Source organism: Rhea americana, unplaced genomic scaffold, assembly GCF_003343005.1.
Source record: "Rhea americana isolate MKP2758 unplaced genomic scaffold, rheAme1 scaffold_574, whole genome shotgun sequence".
Classification (NCBI taxonomy): Eukaryota; Metazoa; Chordata; class Aves; order Rheiformes; family Rheidae; genus Rhea; species Rhea americana.
In genome coordinates this window covers 1-17614 of record NW_028186728.1, presented here as the reverse complement: position 1 = coordinate 17614, position 17614 = coordinate 1, and the positions used below count along the sequence as shown (strand labels likewise).

Sequence of the window (17614 nt, the reverse complement as noted above, 5' to 3'; positions counted from 1 at the left end):
CATGGCGGCCCTCGCCGGTGTTTTCGTCTGGGACGGGCAGCGCATCGAGGAGGAGGAGCTGCAGCGGTGGGTGCTGCGGCCCGGGGTCCCCCCCCCTCCTCCTCCAGAAACACCCTTCAGGGCCCGCGGTTCCCCCCCACCCAAAACCCTTCAGGGGCTGGCAGTGCCGCCCCCCTGCCAAATCCTTCAGGGCCTGGAGTGTCCATCCCCCTCCCCTAAATCTCAGGGATGCCCCTTCCCCAAATCCTTCAAGACCCGGAGGTGTTCCTCCAAATCCTTAGGGATTCTCCGTGAATCCTTCACGGCCCAGGCGTGCCCCCCCCCAAGATCCTCACTGATTTCCCCCCCAATACAGATCCTTCAGAGCCCAGGAATCTACTCCCCCCCACACGCACACCCACAAAATCCTACGTGGACCCGGGTGCCCCCACTGAGTCCTTCAGGGCCTGGGAATTTTGCCCTGCCCAAATCCTCAGGGATGCTGCCCCCTCCCCCCAAATCCTTCAGGGCCCAGAATTCCCCCCCCCCCAAATCCATCAAGCTCTAGGGTTTCCCTTTACACTACCAAAGTTTCTGGAGGCCAGGCTACCCCCTAAAATCCTTATGGGTGCTCCCTCTAGCTCTTCTAGGACTCAGGATCCCCAATCAAGTGATTCATGGGTCCAGGCCCCCCCCCACACCCCAAATCCTCAGGGATGCCCCCCAATCCTCCTTGGCCTGGGGTGCCTCCCCCCAGAATATTTGGGAAGCTGCCTGGGTATGGTGGTGGGGACAGTTCCCCTCCCGCAAAGAGGTCAGTGGCCTTTTCGCTTGCTCTTGGATCACAGGCATCGCGGTGGGAAAGCGTGGCTTTGCAGCTCTGCCTTCGAGTACCGACCGTGCCATGAGACAGGGCGGTGTCRACTCAGAAAAGGGCAATTAAAACTTGAAGTTGCTCGCGCGCTGGACTTCCCCCAAACCCTTCTGAATTCTGCTTGGTTTGTCCAAGCGTGCTTTGCTTCACCTTGTTCAGACCATGTTATGGGCGTTAAATGCACTGGCTCAAGTAACTTACATAATATTTAATTAGATTGTAGGCATAATGAAAGACAGCCTTTGCTTTTTTATCTTTTCATGTTGATATATGACCCCTTCAAATATCTTTATACGTACATACATACATATATATATATATGTGTATATATATATATATATATCATATGCCTTTATAGTCAACAAAAGCTGAAAAGGGCAAGTCTTTACTTTTTYCTCCCTGACGAGGGAGCTTCCAAAGTGGCTGTGCACAGCGAGGCCTTTCAGGAGCTACCGTTGTGACCGCTCGTGAGCACGCGTCCTGATCGCGTTGACGATAAAACCTATGTACTGTTTTCCATTGATCTCAGCAGGTGCTGGATTAGGTGTGGGATTAAAATTTGAGTCGGGCTGTCTGTTCAAGGTTGCTCGTGGCAGCGCTGTGCTTGCTCGCCCGCTTGCTGCTTGCAGGATTGAGCCTCCTTGCCTTCACTTAAGGACTCAGCAAGTCTAATCACAGCTCCCCTTTTAGTGCATTGATAGAGCAAGGTAGAGTTCACTTTTATTATTCCTTTTTATTTTTCCTCTCTTGCAACCATAACTTGCTAGGTTTAAGTCTAGAAAGCTCTAATCCTGTTTGGTTTTAGGCTATCGACACAAGACTCTACCAGTTAATGTGATTTAAAAATATATCCAAGAGGGAGGCCTTGACTTAGGAGTGTGTGGGGTATCTTTAATGCCAGTTTCTGACACAGGGGACTAGATGATGGCCATGCTCTTGTTGCCTGTTGTGGGAGTAATAACTTCTCAGTAAAGTCAGTCTGAAGTGTATTTGTTTGMTTGGTGCTTATTATAACTGGTCCATAGTTAGGAAAGAGGCCTTGAAAACAAGGTAAAATGACTTATTTCACAAGCAGTAGGATTAATGAAGCCTGCCTTCCTCTGAATCTGTCTCCTGCTCTCACCCCCTCTTTAACTACTCTTTTTTTTGCTACAGAATGAGTGGGAATGGGGCATTGCTGATGCTATAAGTAGGCTCAAAATAGACAGCGTAGATAAATACAATAAAACTTTGTATGCTGTACTTAGGTGCTGAGCGTGCAGGATTGCGCCTACCCTTCCGCATGCCGGGCTCGCGTTTGTGGTGCCGGGGGAGAAGTGGCAATAAGCCTTCCTAAGTTTTATCCCAGGCTCCATGTGTTTCGCTGGATCTATAAATGCAGGCAATCCCTTGCACCCAGACTTGTCACAAATGATTAGGGATTTACTGTTTCCTGTAAGGATCTGACRAGCTCCTCCTGAAGGCGTTTCTGTGTCTGCTGCTGCTTTTTCTTTAGCCTTKGGGGCTTTGACCGTGAAAAATCGTATCAAAAGTAAGACCACTTGAAAGAACATCTTGCAATGCAAGTGTTTAAAATCTGAAGTTGCTTTTTGAAAATGTTTGGCTTAAGATGTGTCTCAGTTTTGCTTTTCAACAAGATAATGCACTGTAAGGTTGCTGCACTGTGTAATTTCGTGTTGCTCCTGAAAAATGTGAAAAGGGTTTTGTGATCTCAGCCAGAAAAGGTCCTTTTGTGAATCTGATACAGCAAGAAAGAGGTAGGAATGTGAGGAAAGTCTAAAAGAGATAGGAAGGAGATGTTTTGTGCAGTGCTGCGGTATGGCTCAGAGACTTACGTGCAGGGATTAAGGCTTCTCTCACACTAATAAACTGTAAAGGTGCCTGAGCAATGCCAAGTTCACCGGCTGCCCTTTCTTAAGAAAAGAGGGACTGAAGGAGGGAGAGGTGCTGTTTGGAAAGACTTCCCACCTTTTATGTGTCAGTAGAGCAGCTCAAGTACTTCCCTGGGGGTGGTAGGAGACCTGTTTTTTGGAAGACTTCTATATGTGGACAGTAAAACTCATCTTTCCATTATTCCTAAGGGGGAATAATCTGTTAATTTAACCTGATAGCAAGGCTATGCTTTTTTCTTGGTAAAATCCGTAAAAATCTTGAGTGCCTGCTCTGGTGTTACTCTGTCTTCCCTATAAGGTGCTTCTGGTATGGCGCTTTCTGGTAATGCAAAGATTTTATCTTAAAGACGGTAAATAAAACWTCTGTCTATGGTGTTTGGAGCTTCTCTCTCAAGCTCTGAGGCAGGTGATGGTTTCTGTTGCGGAAAGCTTTGATCTCGTGCTTGCTGAAGGGATGGGCTGTGCCAGTTTAGGACTWCGAGCACCCCTCTGCGGGAGAGCTTCGCTGGAGCTTGGAGTGAGCTGTTTCCGGTTATTTCCAGGTCATGTATTTCATGGTAKAAGTGTACAGGTTGGGTAAATGGGAGATGAAGACAAGGCATTTTCACACAAGCAAGGTTTCTGCAGCTCTGCTCACATGCTCTCGGGCTTTGAATGCTTGCTTTTCTCTCTTCTTTATTTTTAAATGTAAAACCTGTGGGCAGCAGGCACCATCTTGTGCATCTCTGCGCAGGGATTGCACCTCGAGTTTTAAATACCAAACAGAAACACAGCTGAAGTGCTTGTTTATCAGCAGCTGCTTCAGCGCAGGGTCATTTGGGGGAATATAACCCGTTTCTTCACATTKTAATGCCTTGTGCAATAAAGGACAGGCCTGGGGCAAGAAGCAGTTGTTCTGGCTGCCCTCTGAAACGGGAAGTCAGGCCGACTTGTTTGGCTGAGAAACGCGCCATGCAGCTGGCTTTCTCCTTTCCCTAGCATGACCAAAACAAAAAGACCCGTGGCAAATTCACGCCCTGTCTGCCGTGCCTCCTCGCTGACTTCCAACTGCGTCCCGTCTGCTGCCGGTTGCAAATTGTACCGAGCCAACGGCTTTGAATTCTTTCCGATAAGCGAGGCCTCGCCACTCTGCCCGAGCGATTGTGCGGCGCTTTTCATTTGCACGGGCGATGGTCAGGCTCTGAGCACTTCCGAAAGTATTTGAGGCCGCGGTCGGACACCTGCCGTGGAGGAGGCTCACGCGCCTGTCATTTGCGCCTGACCGTCCTTCAGCTGTGGGCTGGCCCTCCCACGCCAGCGCTGACGAAACGGTGCCCGTGAGTATTCCCCGTCCTTTCCAGAGCAAAGGCAGCAGGGGTTTTGGCGAAGCGGCTGCCGTCGGGTGCCGGAGCAAAGCTGGCCAATGCAGAGGTGAGCGGGGGGATATTTGCTGAAGTGTCTTGCCAGCCTTGCTGTTAGGCACCTTCAGGCAGCAATTAAGTACTAATTTTTGTTTATAACAGTGGCTGAAGTTGCGGGTCTGGGCTTGCAAGAGGTAGGTAGGTAAATTGTAGCGCTTCTCAAAGTGGGGTCGAAAGAGCATTAGCAGTCCTTACCGAGCACAGCGATGCTAACGTGGCTTTCCCAGAACTGGGCAGCGAGCGGGGAAAATGCTTTCAGCCAGCTCGTGCTCCCTCTTCTCCAAAACACTGAACTATCYTCGAGGAGAGGAGAAGGGAGCGTATGGAGATCGATGACGACCCAGGAGGATCGTACGTTTGAACCTGGTGGTTCAGSCTGGCAGCGGCCTCTGGGGTACTGCACTAACATGCCTCTTTGAGGGAGAGGGGTAAAAGTTAAGATAACTTAAGATGGTCCCGTATTGCAGTTTGTTGCCGTCCAGTTTTGCATGAGCTCAGCTGTGGTCACTAAATCCAGGTCGAAAAGGTCCCCGAATTGGCCTTAGCTGAAGCTGTGGTGGTGCAAACAGCCGAGCTGATTCCCCAGCTTGCTGCTGCCACAGGCCCCGCTCCCACCCACGGGATGCTGGCTCTGATACTCTGTGAGCCTCGCCGCTAGCCGATTTCAGTTTGCTAAACCAGCAGAAAACTAGCTGGTTCGAGTTTTGTTATTGTTGCYGGATTACGGAGGCGAGTTGGCTCGTGGAGGGGTTGCGTGAACGCTCTACCGAATAAATCAGAGATGGGACGATGTGGGGTGGGGGGAGAGTGGGACTCTCCCCACTCAGGGAAGGGGTTTAGGGCTGCRTTAACTGTAACGTGCTGCAGCTGTTTCACGGTGCTGGCACTGCTGTGCCACCTTCCCGTAATCATTAATTGGCAGCCGTCTCCCGAGAGGAAAATGGTCATCCCAGAAGGCCTGTAAATCGGTTCAAGGTCTTTGCGCAGGTAAATCGGATTCGAGAGACGCCGGAGCCGTGACCTCCAGACACGGCAGGGGGACGGGGGAATTAGTGGCCGCTGCCTCGTTGCTGTTGTAGATCACGCGTGGCGGAGCTGGTGACGTCCCTCTTGCTTGAGCACGTATGTGACTTCTTTAGGAGGCGGCGGGGTGGGAACGTGCCGTGCCCATGCTGTGCCGTGTCGCCTCCCCTCTCGCTCTCCCGGGCRCTGGAGAGTTTGGTTTCGCAGTGCTCGCGTTGGGAGCTGCTGACCTAAAGCTGTGGTTACCAAGCATCTCAGGCCAAGGTACCTTCTCTTCGCTTGCAATCTGAGGGCGCTGCTCTGGCCTAGCAGAGATGGGGTCACTCCCTGCCATCTTCTCCCTGCAGCCCTTCTGCTCAAAGCCTGTTTCTCGGGGGCGGTCGGGCTCTCCATCCCCCTGCCAGCGCCGGCTCCTGGTTTAGCTGCAGCGCTGGCAAGGGAAGCTCCGCGTGGCTGAGCCGCGTCRTACCCTACCTGAAACTCTCACCTGGGAAAGACTTTTGAATTTTTGATTTGGAAGATGCTGTGTAGCTTGGATAATAGAACTGTTCAAGAGAACTCAGTGCTGCTCAGGGTTTTGACCTTGCTGAGTTTTCTGACATCTTGTGGGAATAGGAAAAGAAGAGGATAGAGAAATGTTTTGCTGCGTGAAGCTGCTGTGAAACTCCTCGGGATCCTCTTTCCCCAGGATGTGGATTGGAGGGAATGCAAACACATAGCAATGTAAAGCTTTAGACCAGTATTAGTGGAAGCTATTACTTTGGGAATTTCCAGTGAACATTAACATTAATTCACCAGTCTGGTGAGACCTGACTTACAGGTTGCAGATTGGTGCTTTAGTTACAGCTGATGCTAATTACTTTAATATAATTAGTGTCTTCAGGCACTGTCAGGGCTTGGAGACACTGCAGACAGCTAGTGATCTCCCTTTCTCGGAGACCCTGCAGCAGRGCACTTCCCAGTACTGCCTGTGTCCCTGGAGGGCTGCTGCCAACAAAATAGCCCAAGCTGAAGGAGACTGAAGTATGGTGTTGCCTGCTCTGTATTTGCACAGGACTACAGGATGAGCTGTTCCTTTCTACCGTTTTATTTTTGGATACTGAAGCCTGAGCTGGAAGGAATTTATTCCACAGTGGAAAGCTTTCACTGTGCTCTGCTCTTCTTCCTTATCTTCAGGAGCTTTGRTTTGAATCTCACACCAGTGCTTTTGTCCTAGTACCAGTTTCTCTAGGTGAAGGAAGCTTAAACTGGAGATTTAATGGTCTGTGGAGCTGCATTTGTGAGAGTCTCTTCCCGAGGAGGGTCAGCCTTGCTGAACCTCTTGTAGGAGAGCCTAACGTACCTGTTTGTTACCTTGCAAACTCTGGCTGCTGTTCGCAGTCTGCTTCTTGTCACTTGGCAGACTTAAGTGGACTCAAAAAAACTAATCTACCTTCCAAAATAGCATGGATTCCCCTTCTTCCCTCCCTCGCGTCCTATCACATTGCAGGATCCCACTGGACCTCCATCTGCTTACACAGGCTTATGGATCCGACTAATAACTGTGCAGTCAGCAAGCTGGAAGCAATCTGCCCTAGAATATTACTGGCAGCTTCACTGATCAGGTTTAGCCTGTGCTCCTGCACTGACTCAGCACAGCTGCAGCTCTGTGAGTGTTATTTCTGTGAACAACATAATACCTCARTTGCTTCATTCCAGAAATGTTTTTTCCTTGAATCCATCTCTTCCTGCACTTCATTCTTTGTGGCTAGGTAGTTTATGTTGGGCTCTTCCCCGAGGACACTGCGAAATCTTGGTTTGTGAGCGTCTGATGACTCCTTCTCCAGCTTTTTATTACTAACTCCACGTATGAGAAACCTGTGATATGTTGCAGCTCCCAGCATAGTCCGGTTTTGCCTTGTGTCACCTGGTCTGTGCCTGCAGGCTGCTGCATCYCTCCCCACGTCTTTCAGGGCCATCTCTGTCACTCAACCCGGGCTAATCTGCCACGGGGAATCGGGCCCTTATGGAAGAGCTGGCGTTCGTGCAAGATGCTCCTGGTSGTTTGCCGAATCTCCTCGTAGCAGAAGCGTTTCTAGTCTTGCAGAAAGTTGTACCCAGCTGTACAAGGAACAAGCCCGTGTGCACTTCCTCTACAAAACAGCTAGAACACAATGCAGCTGCTGTCATCCCCTAGCTTTTTTTTTTTCCTCCCTCTCTCTCTCCTTGCCTTGCAGAAGGAGCCCTGCAATCCTCCTTTGTGCTGCAGATGTCTTTTCAGAGCCCTGAAAGGGGACTGCTTGGGTTACGCGGTCCCTGGCAGTTGCAGTTAACCACAGAATAGGTTTCCACCGTAGAAGCATGCGTAGGAAGCCCCTTCTGAATGCAGTACAAAGCAATTTTCAACACCGTATCATAACATAAGAGCATTAGGACAAAAGATAAAGATCTACGGCAGCTACAGTGTGTAGCTGAGTGTGTTTTTGTTTGAGGGTGAAATGATCTGGGCATGAAGGGAGGGCTGAGACTGCTTTTTCTGCAGCAATAACACGCTAGATAAGGCCTGTAACTTGCTGAGGACGCTTAGCAGGCCTCTGAGGCTCTGTCTGTAGGAGAAAAGCTCCATCCTCTGATAAAGCTTTCGTTGCTGACTGGCCTTGCCTTTCCTTTTCTTTCTCCCTGCCCCAGATCTGCACAAGAGATGAAGCACATGGAGAACATATCCAACCTGTTTCATGGCAGCACCCCAGACAATTATCAGAGGCTGGAGTCCAAATCAGAACGGGAAGCAATGTCTGCTTCTGGGGAGCAGCCCTGGGAGATGATCATGGACAAGAAGCACTTCAAGCTCTGGAGGCGTCCGATTGAGGGCACCCATTTGTATCAGTACAGAGGTAATTTGGCTCCTCGTGCTCTGCCTGCTTGCGTAGCTTTATTTCCACATGAGTCACTGCGCAAAGTCGTCAGATGTGTGCCGCGCGCATCCTGTCTGGCCTTTGTTTATACGAAGCTGAAGAACTGCAAAACTGCTGTCCTTTACTCCCCTCTTTGCTGTCCTGTCAGGCCTTTAGAGTGGTTCTGTCCCTGACACTTACCTTGGAAAGTGACTTTTCCTTAAAATCTTGCTGCAGTGAGATTAAAAGCTTGCTTATGCCTGTGACTAAAAATTTTCTCTTTGCTGCAGTATTTGGAACATACACAGATGTGACTCCCAGGCAGTTCTTCAATGTACAGGTGAGTGTGTGTAAAATCTAGGCTATACAGTGTGTTAGAAATAAAATATTACTTCCCATCCTTTGCCAGAAGAGATGAGATGGAAAACTGGTGGGTAGTATCTTCTGTTTGTAACGTTTGCGTGATCTAAACCGGCTTGGATTAGATCCTGATACAGATTAGAATGGGTCAAGTTATCAGGTTGTCCCATGATTACCTGCTCAGTCTGTGCTGCTCATTCCTACTGGAAGTGAAGTATCAGCACACGTGGGCCCTAGGCCTTGATACGCTGCAGAACATCATCGAATTTCTGATCCTCGTTCTTCCTCTGCCTACCCTGCCGGGTAGCGTGATGCCCCTATGCTTCCTCCTCTGCTGACATCCTTCAAAGGGTCTTTAACTTCTTGGAGGGTAAAACTTGGCCATAAGAATTGGTTTGCTCCTCCGAGATGAGGAAAAGGGACGATTGTCTTCCTTTAGCAATGACATTGGTTACGCATGGACTTTGCTGTGATTCAGTCTCTTTTTCTTGCCAGCTGGACACTGAGTATAGGAAGAAGTGGGACTCGCTGGTCATCAARTTGGATGTCATTGAGAGAGACCTGGCCACTGGTTCAGAAGTGATTCACTGGGTAACTCACTTTCCAGTGAGTGGTTCCTTCTCCTTTCCTGCTTTATTTATCCTCCTTRACACCACACAGACGGCTACTGAGATTGATTTCTGTCCTTTCCTTTCTCCAGTACCCTATGTACTCACGAGACTACGTATACGTTCGACGGTACAGCGTAGACAAAGAGAACAATATGATGGTACTAGTGTCACGGTATGTATTGCCAGTTCGGCCTAGCCAAGCTCCCCATACGTTTTTGCCAGGATGTGCTGCCTCCTGGTCRATCATGTCTCTAGCAAGGGTCACATCAGTCCTGCTTGCTGAAGGAGTCAACCTTTTTATTTTATTAATGACTCCCTTGGTAACCAATAAAGTCATTTTGTTGCTTTGCCCCTGTTTCCTGGCTGTAGAACAGAAAGTTCTGAGACCAGCTGTTAAGAGCTGGGTACAGATTTTGTGAGGTTTTCTAAATAGTTGTGAAAACTCAGGGATCTGTCTTGAAAAAACAGCCCCYTCCTCTAGGGTGAAAACTTTATTCCCTTAGTACCTGTCCTGTGTCAGCAGGTTTTGGGGTAGTCCAGATCCAGAGCTCRTTTTGTGAGAGTGTCGTCCTTAGTTGTAACGTTCCCTTCTGTTGTGTCTCCTCCAGGGCAGTGGAGCACCCAAGCGTCCCAGAAGATCCYGAGTACGTTCGGGTCAGAACCTACGAGTCTCAGATGGTCATCCGTCCGCACAAAACGTTTGATGAGGTGAGTTTTCAGATGATCTGGGAAATGTAATGGAAAAGCCACTTGCCACTATAATATTAAAGTACTACTTGGATAGAAACTACGTTCTCTGGTTGTTGTCTGTAACAATCTGGGGCAAACTATAGAGTCAGAAAAGAGGTTTCAGTTTGTTTCCTGATTGCTAACACTAGGAGACCCTTCCCTGCATCCAGAAGTGAAATGTGCTGTGCTGAGGGGACTAGGAATTTTGACTGGGTAGCTTGAGACTCTCTCTAAAGGACTTTGGCTCTCCAGGAGAACCAAGCGTCTGACTTCAGAGAACCAGACTCTTAAATAAGTAAGTCTTAAGCCTCTGAAGTCTTCTCTCTCGTGCTTAGCTTTTTCAGAACAAGCATACTGGGTCTTTGCAGGATATCTAGAACCTGAAGAGGGTGTGCTGGGTCAGTGGAACTCTGGGTTGAAGGCACCTTCCTTCTAAAACCTGCCTCTGCTTTCACTGGGTCTTCTATTGCTCTGCATCGCCACATCACTTCCTTCTTAGTACGTCAGTCGAAGCCCTGTAGAGACAGCAGTGCTCACTGTCGGATGCGAGCAGCCTTCTTTTTCAAAATGGACCGTAGAAAACCTGATCATATTTCTGATTAAATACTGACTGTAGTATTCATAGAGATGCCATCATCCTGCTAGCCTTAAACATCTCGCTTTCCACTTATCAGTGACAGCAAGGAAAAAAATTAGCTGACAATGAGCTGGGTAACACCCAGCAGAGTTCCTCTGCCAGGTCAGACTCAGTAGCCTTCTCCTTTTTCAGAACGGTTTCGACTACTTGCTGACATACAGTGACAACCCACAAACCGTGTTCCCACGCTACTGCGTCAGCTGGATGGTCTCTAGCGGTGAGTTGCTGCCTTTAAAACGCGGTCGTGAGAATGCACCTCATAGAAGTTCATCAGGCTTCTTTTTCTAGGCAGAGCTAAGCGCTCCTGCCTTCGGTATCCTGTGGCTGCACAGGGCAGCAAGTGCCAGGAGTAACTGTGAGAAGCAGAGGTTGAATACTGAGACCACTGGCCTTTGCCTGGGGGATTTGGGGCATTTTTGGTGAGCACCTCAGGTTACTCTTCTTAGGAGGAGAGACTTCTGCCTGCATTACTGGCTGTGAGGAGGAAGGGAGTCTCTGCACCAGAGCCCTGCATGAGGGTGTTCTTCCTCACTAGTGTGCCTGAGGCAGAGCAAAGGAAAAACAGGATCTCAAAGACTCCTGACCTGTCTCAAGCTTGAGTAGTTGAGATCCACCTTTTCCTGCTAAGCTGAACTGTTTTTTTTTTTTTTTTTTCCTTACTGTAAGTATTTCTGGGATGCAATTCTTTCCTGTCGTCTCAGCGAACACAGGAGGAAACCCTTTTATTGCAGGTGCAGTGCCTACACTGAGATTCCCACAGTGGAACTAGCTTTAAGAAAGAAAAAATAATAATAATAAATAAAAATAATAATAAAAAACCACTCTTCCCGCCGCCTCACCCTCCCGAGTGTTTGCAGGATCTAGGAAGGACTGAACCGGACTCTTGTCCCTCCTACAGCTCTATGCAGAGCAACCCACAGTAAACCTGGCACATCTGCTATCACAGTACTAACTGGGAGTTTTACGGTCCTCCCTGAGGAGGGGAAAGATTGAGAAGCACTTTCTAGCAGGATGGAGACTAAAAGGGACTGTGTTCATCCTTAAGTCTTGTTTTACAATAAAATAAATAAAAACCAAATAAAGAACAAAAAATAAAACCAGAAGCTACTTGTAGATGTTTTGGCTGCAGTGATTTTTGTGTCTAGCATCACACAACTTTGTCATAGGGATTGATGCAGGAAAGAGTTTACGTGTGTTAACACATTTAGCTGTTAGACCAACCTTTTTTCTTGCCACTTTCCTGCTCTTTCATCCCATATAAACTAAAACTGCAGCCATCCATGTCAACTTTCACCACTTCTACCTCTTTTCTTCCAGAATGCACTGTTTAATGCATCTAAGACTATGGGAAAGCTGGAATAATGTGGGCATGCCTCTGACCCAGTAACTACACGTTGCAGAGACTGCCTTGATTTTAGATTTTTGCACTTCACTTCCGTATTTTAGAATGAAAATGTTAAATGGTGGAAACAGCGCTTCCAAGGCAAAGATTTTAATGGCATGGAGCTGTTTGCCTTCCTCCATCAGGCAGAGGCAGGGGTCCCCTCCTGACTCCTGCTGGAGTTTGGGRTGGATCTCGTAGAAAATAAAATAGTCATTTGAAGGCACAGGGCTTACAGTTCCTCGTAAGGGGGGTCAGAGAGATCCATTAGATAAGTGGAAGGTTGACACCAGAGCTGAGTTCTAGGTGGCTGGGGAAGCAYTCTGCTTACACCACCTCAGACTCCCAGTATCTCTGTCCCTTTTTGCTTCACGCACCTCGTGGCATTGCTGAGCACGGGCAGGACGAGCTGGCGGAAGGACCAGCAGGAGGAATCCTTTTCCAAGTGGAATTCCATGTCTAAATCCTCACAGGAACCACGCTTGCTGCCTGGGGTATCGCTCATGGTATTTAAGCTCCGTGGCATGTTAGCTCTGAGACGGAGTGATTCCCCATGGGATGGATTTTCACAGGGCTAGCAAAAGCCACGCTCGTAGAGGGCAGGGAGGTCCATGCGCGCTTTGTGCCCCTCTTACAGACCACAGAGATACGAGATCTCAATGAGAGGGTTTTTACATATATATATATATATATATATATATATATATATATCTGTATCTATCTATCTATATATATATATAATAAAAGAGAAAAAAGGGGGACTGAATAACCCTTCAACCCCTTAAACAACAGGGAACCAATTCTGGCTGAAGTTTCATAAGCTGTTTCAACCTGAGACAAAGCTGTCGGTAGGAAACCTCAAAGCGTTGCCCTCGCGAGGCTCTAACTGAACACAGGGGCTGAGGGCAGGAGGTATCAGAAATACCTTAGTGCCAGGGTTAAGGTATTAGCAGGGCAGTAAGAGCGGCTGCAATAAAACTGCTGCTGCTGCAGCAGCATTGCTCGCGCTTGGGAGCTGCTCCGGCTGGGATCGTAACGCTGCGACAGCTCGGTGCTTAGCTTCGATTTRTTTCTCTACTGTGATAAGTAGGTAGAAGAATTAGAGAAGGTGAAAACTGAGCTGGAGAAGGGAGGAAAGGGGGAAGATCTTGCACAGAATCCGTCGCAGAGGTGGGAGAAGAGCTTTGCTGCTTTGGCACTCTTGCGTTCTCCAAAACCGGTGGGGTTTAGGTAGCGTCCCCGGGGCTCAGAGGTAGCGGGGAGGGTGTGGTGCGGAGCAGAGGCGTACGGATCCGAATCCCTTTCCTCTCTCCTGCTTCGCTCACTGTTCCCCGCTTCTCCTGCCAGGTATGCCGGACTTTCTGGAGAAGCTGCATACGGCCGCCCTGAAAGCCAAGAAGATGGAGATCGAAGTGCGGGACTATATGTCTGCCAAGCCCATCGAAAGCGGCGGCGAGGGGAAAGCGAGCGTTTCGAGCGCCGAGCACAAGAGCGAAGGCACCCGCAGCCCTGCCCAGCTGGAGTACGCCTAAGGGGCCGCCGCTGCGGGGTGCTGGGCTCCGCAGAAGGACCTGGGATGATGTGCAGCCACTGGAGCTTAGTTCAGCTGTTTCCCCCCCTCCCCACCTTCTCGTCTCCAAAGCTCTGCTTCCTCCTGCCGGCTAGCCTGGGGATGGGGATGGCGATGCTGCCCGCCGCGTGATGTTACGCTCGCGGCCGGGCCAGCGAAGCRTGATGTCGTGTAATCGCCTCTCTCTGCCGGTGTGCGTTTTTTTCCCCGTGGCAGGAAGGAATACCGTAGAAACACCTCCTCTGTTGCAGTACGGATGGCGTCTCTCCATCCTCCGCCCAATCCCTCCTTTCCTCACCTTTCTTTGGACTCTCGGACCCAAAAGTCGTTGGGTCCAGCAAAACACCACGGCCGGTGCTGCCCTGCAGCGTCCAACTTTCTTTTCCGCCGCCGCCTCTCCGGTCTTTAACAGCGCTACTAATTCTCCGCTCTCCCATCGGCGTCGGCGGGGACGGGAGGCGGCAGCGTGCGGCGCAGAGCGGCCGGCCAGCGGAGCCGCTTGGCCGCGGACGCCGCCCTGCCGCCCAAGTGCCTTGCTGTCGGCRGCGCTGCGGAAGGAGGATGCTTCGCCGTCGTGTCGTCGTTTTGCCAGCGGAAGACCCTCCGACGCGCCGCTGCACCCTCGGAGTGGAGGGGGCCGCGGCGGGGGGGGATTTGCGTCGCTCGAGAGAGGCCTGAACCAGACGAATTGTGTAAACTGGGGTGGACGCTACCTTGGGGTTTGGGTTTTTTTCWTTTTTTTTTTAAGCTGTTGTTTCTTTGCCGGGGAGGGCTCGTGGGATCAGCGAGCACCTTTCTGCCGCGACTAACTGGAGAGCTGAAGCCTGCTTCGTAGCGACGGCTCTCACGCCCACCGCGCGTCTCGGGAGGATCAAGGGGACTTCGGCGAGAGCGAACCTGGCGGCGACGGGGCCTGCACGGGGCGGGGGGCACAGGGAGGGGGGGACYGGAGGAATCTGTATGACTGGCAAAAATATTAATAAATCATCTGTCATAGCAACAGCTAAACTACTCCTGGGCAGCCTTGGGTGCTTGTGTTCTCCCAGGAAGGGCTCCGCGAGCCAGGCAGTGCAGCCTCTGGGCACGGCCGGCGGGGACCAACCCTTCTTGCCTGTCGGGCTGAGCCGCTTTGGGCCCCACTAGGGGCAAATCAGGTGCAAAACTCCAGTGACTTATGTTTCGGGGCAAAGCGAGCGAGCGGCAGGAGCGGGCAGGGGCGCGACAGCAGCGGAAACGGGGGCCGCTTCCCCTTCCRCCCTGCGGAGTCGACTCCACACTCTCGGGAGCTCTGCAGGGCGTTCGGCCCTGTGATTCAGGCAGGAAACGCGCTTTCGATTAACCCCCCTCCGTGTTAACGAACCCGCYGGGCGCAGGGTCTGTCCCTGCAGCAGCGCTCGCTAGGGAAACCCCCCCCACACCTTACAGCCTGCCTGCACTCCCTTCAGTCTCTGCCTGGAAATTATTTTTATATATCGCTAGAATATTATCAAGATAGGYAGTTGTATTTCCCATTCTGGATTTATTCTCCCAGCTGGGACAACCGCCTATAAACCCCCTCTTCGCACCTTCGGCACCTCGCGCTTGCAGGCGGTTTTATGGGGATAACAACACTGTTCTTGCAGCCATTAACACCAAGCTGCTGCATGGATGCRGCTTAACGAGGCTGTTAATGATCTTCTGGCTGAGCAGCTGTGCCTGATTAGTTCTAGATAAGGGCTGGTTTATGAGTAGCTTGGCTGGAGGTGGGTTCCAGGTGTGTTGGGAGCATGGCTCTGGCTTGTGGTGTTTGGGTGCTGCTCAGCAGCGTCTTTTTGCTGCTGGAAGGTAACGGCAACGCTCCGCTCCGGCCTGCGGAGGGGTTCGGGGTCACGCGAAGCTGCTTTTAATCTATTTTCTGCGCGTTGTTTTGGCTGCTGAGACCAAGCTCAGCCTCTGCTTCCCCTTGCAGGCAGCCCCGGGGGGACGGGGAGCCCCCGGCGTGGCAGCCCGCAGGGCGACGACATCCTCAGCATCAACGGAGGTGAGGGGGCTCGGCGGCGGCGTTCCGGCCGGAGGAGGACCCGGCGCGGGGCCCGGCTCCGCGGGACTCGGGCTGGGCACGAGCTGAGCCGAGCTGTCCCGTTCTCAGCTGATTCCCGCTCGGTTTTTGCAGCTCTCGAGGTGCCCGACAGCAGCTCCCTCGTAGAAGGGGACATCGTCCRGGCGGTGAGTGGGGCCACCGAGGGCGCTGGGCTGCCCTGCTCCCCTCGTGGGCCTCGCTAATTAAAATAATAATAATAAATGACAGAGTTTGGAGGGGGGGTTGGTGCCTACAGAGGTGCTGCTGGCAGAGCCCAAAGCTGCTGCCGGGTGTCATCGTGCTCTGAAGTCCCGCGCAGGCAAGCGCGTCCTGGCCGCGTGGGTTCTGGCCAGATGTTGGGGCTGATCCAGCTGCCAACATCTGGCCCCGGGGCACCCCGCTAACCCGCCGCTCGCCAGGATCCCTCCAGAGCGTTCGCTGCCGCAAACCCCAAATGGCCCAAGAGGAGAGGCGTCGTGCAAATCCCCTACGTTGTGTCCGACCGATACGGTAGGCGATGCCAGGCGGCGGCCACCCGCGGGGACGGCGCCGCGACCGGGCCTCGAGCCGTCGCGTCTTCTCCCGCCAGACGCCGCCAGCGTGAAGGTCCTCGAGGAAGCGTTCGGCGACTTCGCGAGGCTCACCTGCGTCCGCTTCGTCCCGCACTCCTACCAGAGGGACTTCGTCTCCATCGCTCCCATGGCTGGGTCAGTGGGCTCCAGGCAGCTGCAACCATTTACCCTGGCGAGGAGGGTGATGGAGCGGGGAGGAAGGCTGCAGCGAGGAGACCGTGTCAGTGCCCGTAGATGGTGGACAAGGGCCCACGGGGTGATGGTGGACACATCCCCGTAGGTGGCGGGGAGATGTGTGGCTGTCGGTGATCGGGGCGCGTGCCTGCAGATGGTGGACGTGTGCCCGTGGTTGATGGGGAAACGCGTCTGCGCGTAGGTGATGGCCRTGTGCCCATGGGGGATGATGGACCTGTGCCCACAGGCAATGGACGCTTGCCCATCAACGATGGGAGGAGGAGGGGAAGCCGTAGCAGTAGTAGATGGATAMGTGCCCATGGGGGATGTTTGTGCCCGTAGATGATGGATGGGTGCTGATGGACACGTGGTGATGGGTGATGATGGACATGTCCATCATGGACGTATGGTGGACRTGTGCCTGTAGCTGATGGACACGTGCCCATGAGTGATGCGGGACATGTGCTGGCAGCTGATGGAGATGTGTCCCCAGATGATGGACGTGCCCGAGTGGGTGATGGAGATGTTTGCACCCATCAGTGATGACGGGAGCTGCGCTCCCAGCTCGCCAGGCCGGTCGCATCCTGCCCGCGCCGGGGGAGCTCCCCGTGCCGTCGCGCTGTGCGGCAAGCGCCGACCTCTCTTTCCTCAGGTGCTTCTCCAGCGTGGGCCGTGCCGGCGGGATGCAGACGCTCTCCTTGGCGCCCGCCTGCCTGCGCCGGGGAAAGGGGGTGGCCCTCCACGAGCTCATGCACCTGGCCGGCTTCTGGCACGAGCACAGCCGCGCCGACCGCGATGACTACATCCGCATCTCCTGGGACCACATCCTGCCCGGTGAGCCGCCGGCATTGCCCGGCCCCAAGCCCGCGCCAGGTCCCAGTGGGGCGGGTGAAGCCATCRGGGCACCTTCTGGCTTCTTGGCAGGTTTTGAAGGCAACTTCATGAAGTCCCGGACGTCCAACATGCTCGTGGGCTACGACTACTCCTCGGTGCTGCACTACAGCAGGTGAGTCCAGCGCCGCTGCCGCCTCGCCTCCGAAACACCTCCGACTTCTTTTGCTCCCCACCCTCAGATACGCCTTCAGCCGGAGCGGGGCGCCCACCATCACGCCGCTGCGGCCCCCRACGGCCCCCCTGGGGCAGCGGCGGGAGCTCAGCGCCTCCGACGCCGCCCGCGTCAACCGGCTCTACGGCTGCCGGGGCCCCGCAGCGTCTCCGGGGCTGAGCACCCTCGTCCCAAGCGCCCTGGCTGCCGCGGGGCTCCCCAGCTCTCCGGCACCCACCTACCGTCCCCACGGGACACGTCCTACTGCCGGAGCCCGGACGGAGGCRGCCGGGACCGCGGAGGGACGTGCCGGAGGATGCAGCGCGCCGGAGACGAGCKCACAAACCCCGTGCGCGGAGCCCGGGGGTTATTGCAATCAATAAAGATACTTTGTGGTGGACCCAGGAGTTAAGATTGTATTTGGGGTTCAAACCT

At 52.6% G+C, this 17614-nt stretch overlaps 2 protein-coding genes across 2 annotated transcripts; both read left to right on the top strand.

Moving 5' to 3' along the window:
• The first annotated feature begins 1 nt into the window (after position 1).
• On the top strand, positions 2 to 14340 carry STARD7 (StAR related lipid transfer domain containing 7). Its single transcript, XM_085319193.1, has 8 exons — positions 2 to 66; positions 7836 to 8041; positions 8332 to 8381; positions 8897 to 9007; positions 9102 to 9184; positions 9621 to 9720; positions 10511 to 10595; positions 13107 to 14340. Exons 1-8 carry the CDS (start codon positions 2 to 4, stop codon positions 13289 to 13291), a joined length of 885 nt encoding a protein of 294 aa, XP_085175319.1. The 3' UTR covers positions 13292 to 14340.
• Positions 14341 to 14985: 645 nt separating this feature from the next.
• On the top strand, positions 14986 to 17562 carry ASTL (astacin like metalloendopeptidase). The gene is made up of 8 exons (XM_085319192.1): positions 14986 to 15153; positions 15278 to 15349; positions 15458 to 15534; positions 15808 to 15898; positions 15978 to 16095; positions 16787 to 16968; positions 17059 to 17140; positions 17208 to 17562. Exons 1-8 carry the CDS (start codon positions 15096 to 15098, stop codon positions 17560 to 17562), a joined length of 1035 nt encoding a protein of 344 aa, XP_085175318.1. The 5' UTR covers positions 14986 to 15095.
• The last annotated feature ends 52 nt before the right edge of the window (positions 17563 to 17614 follow it).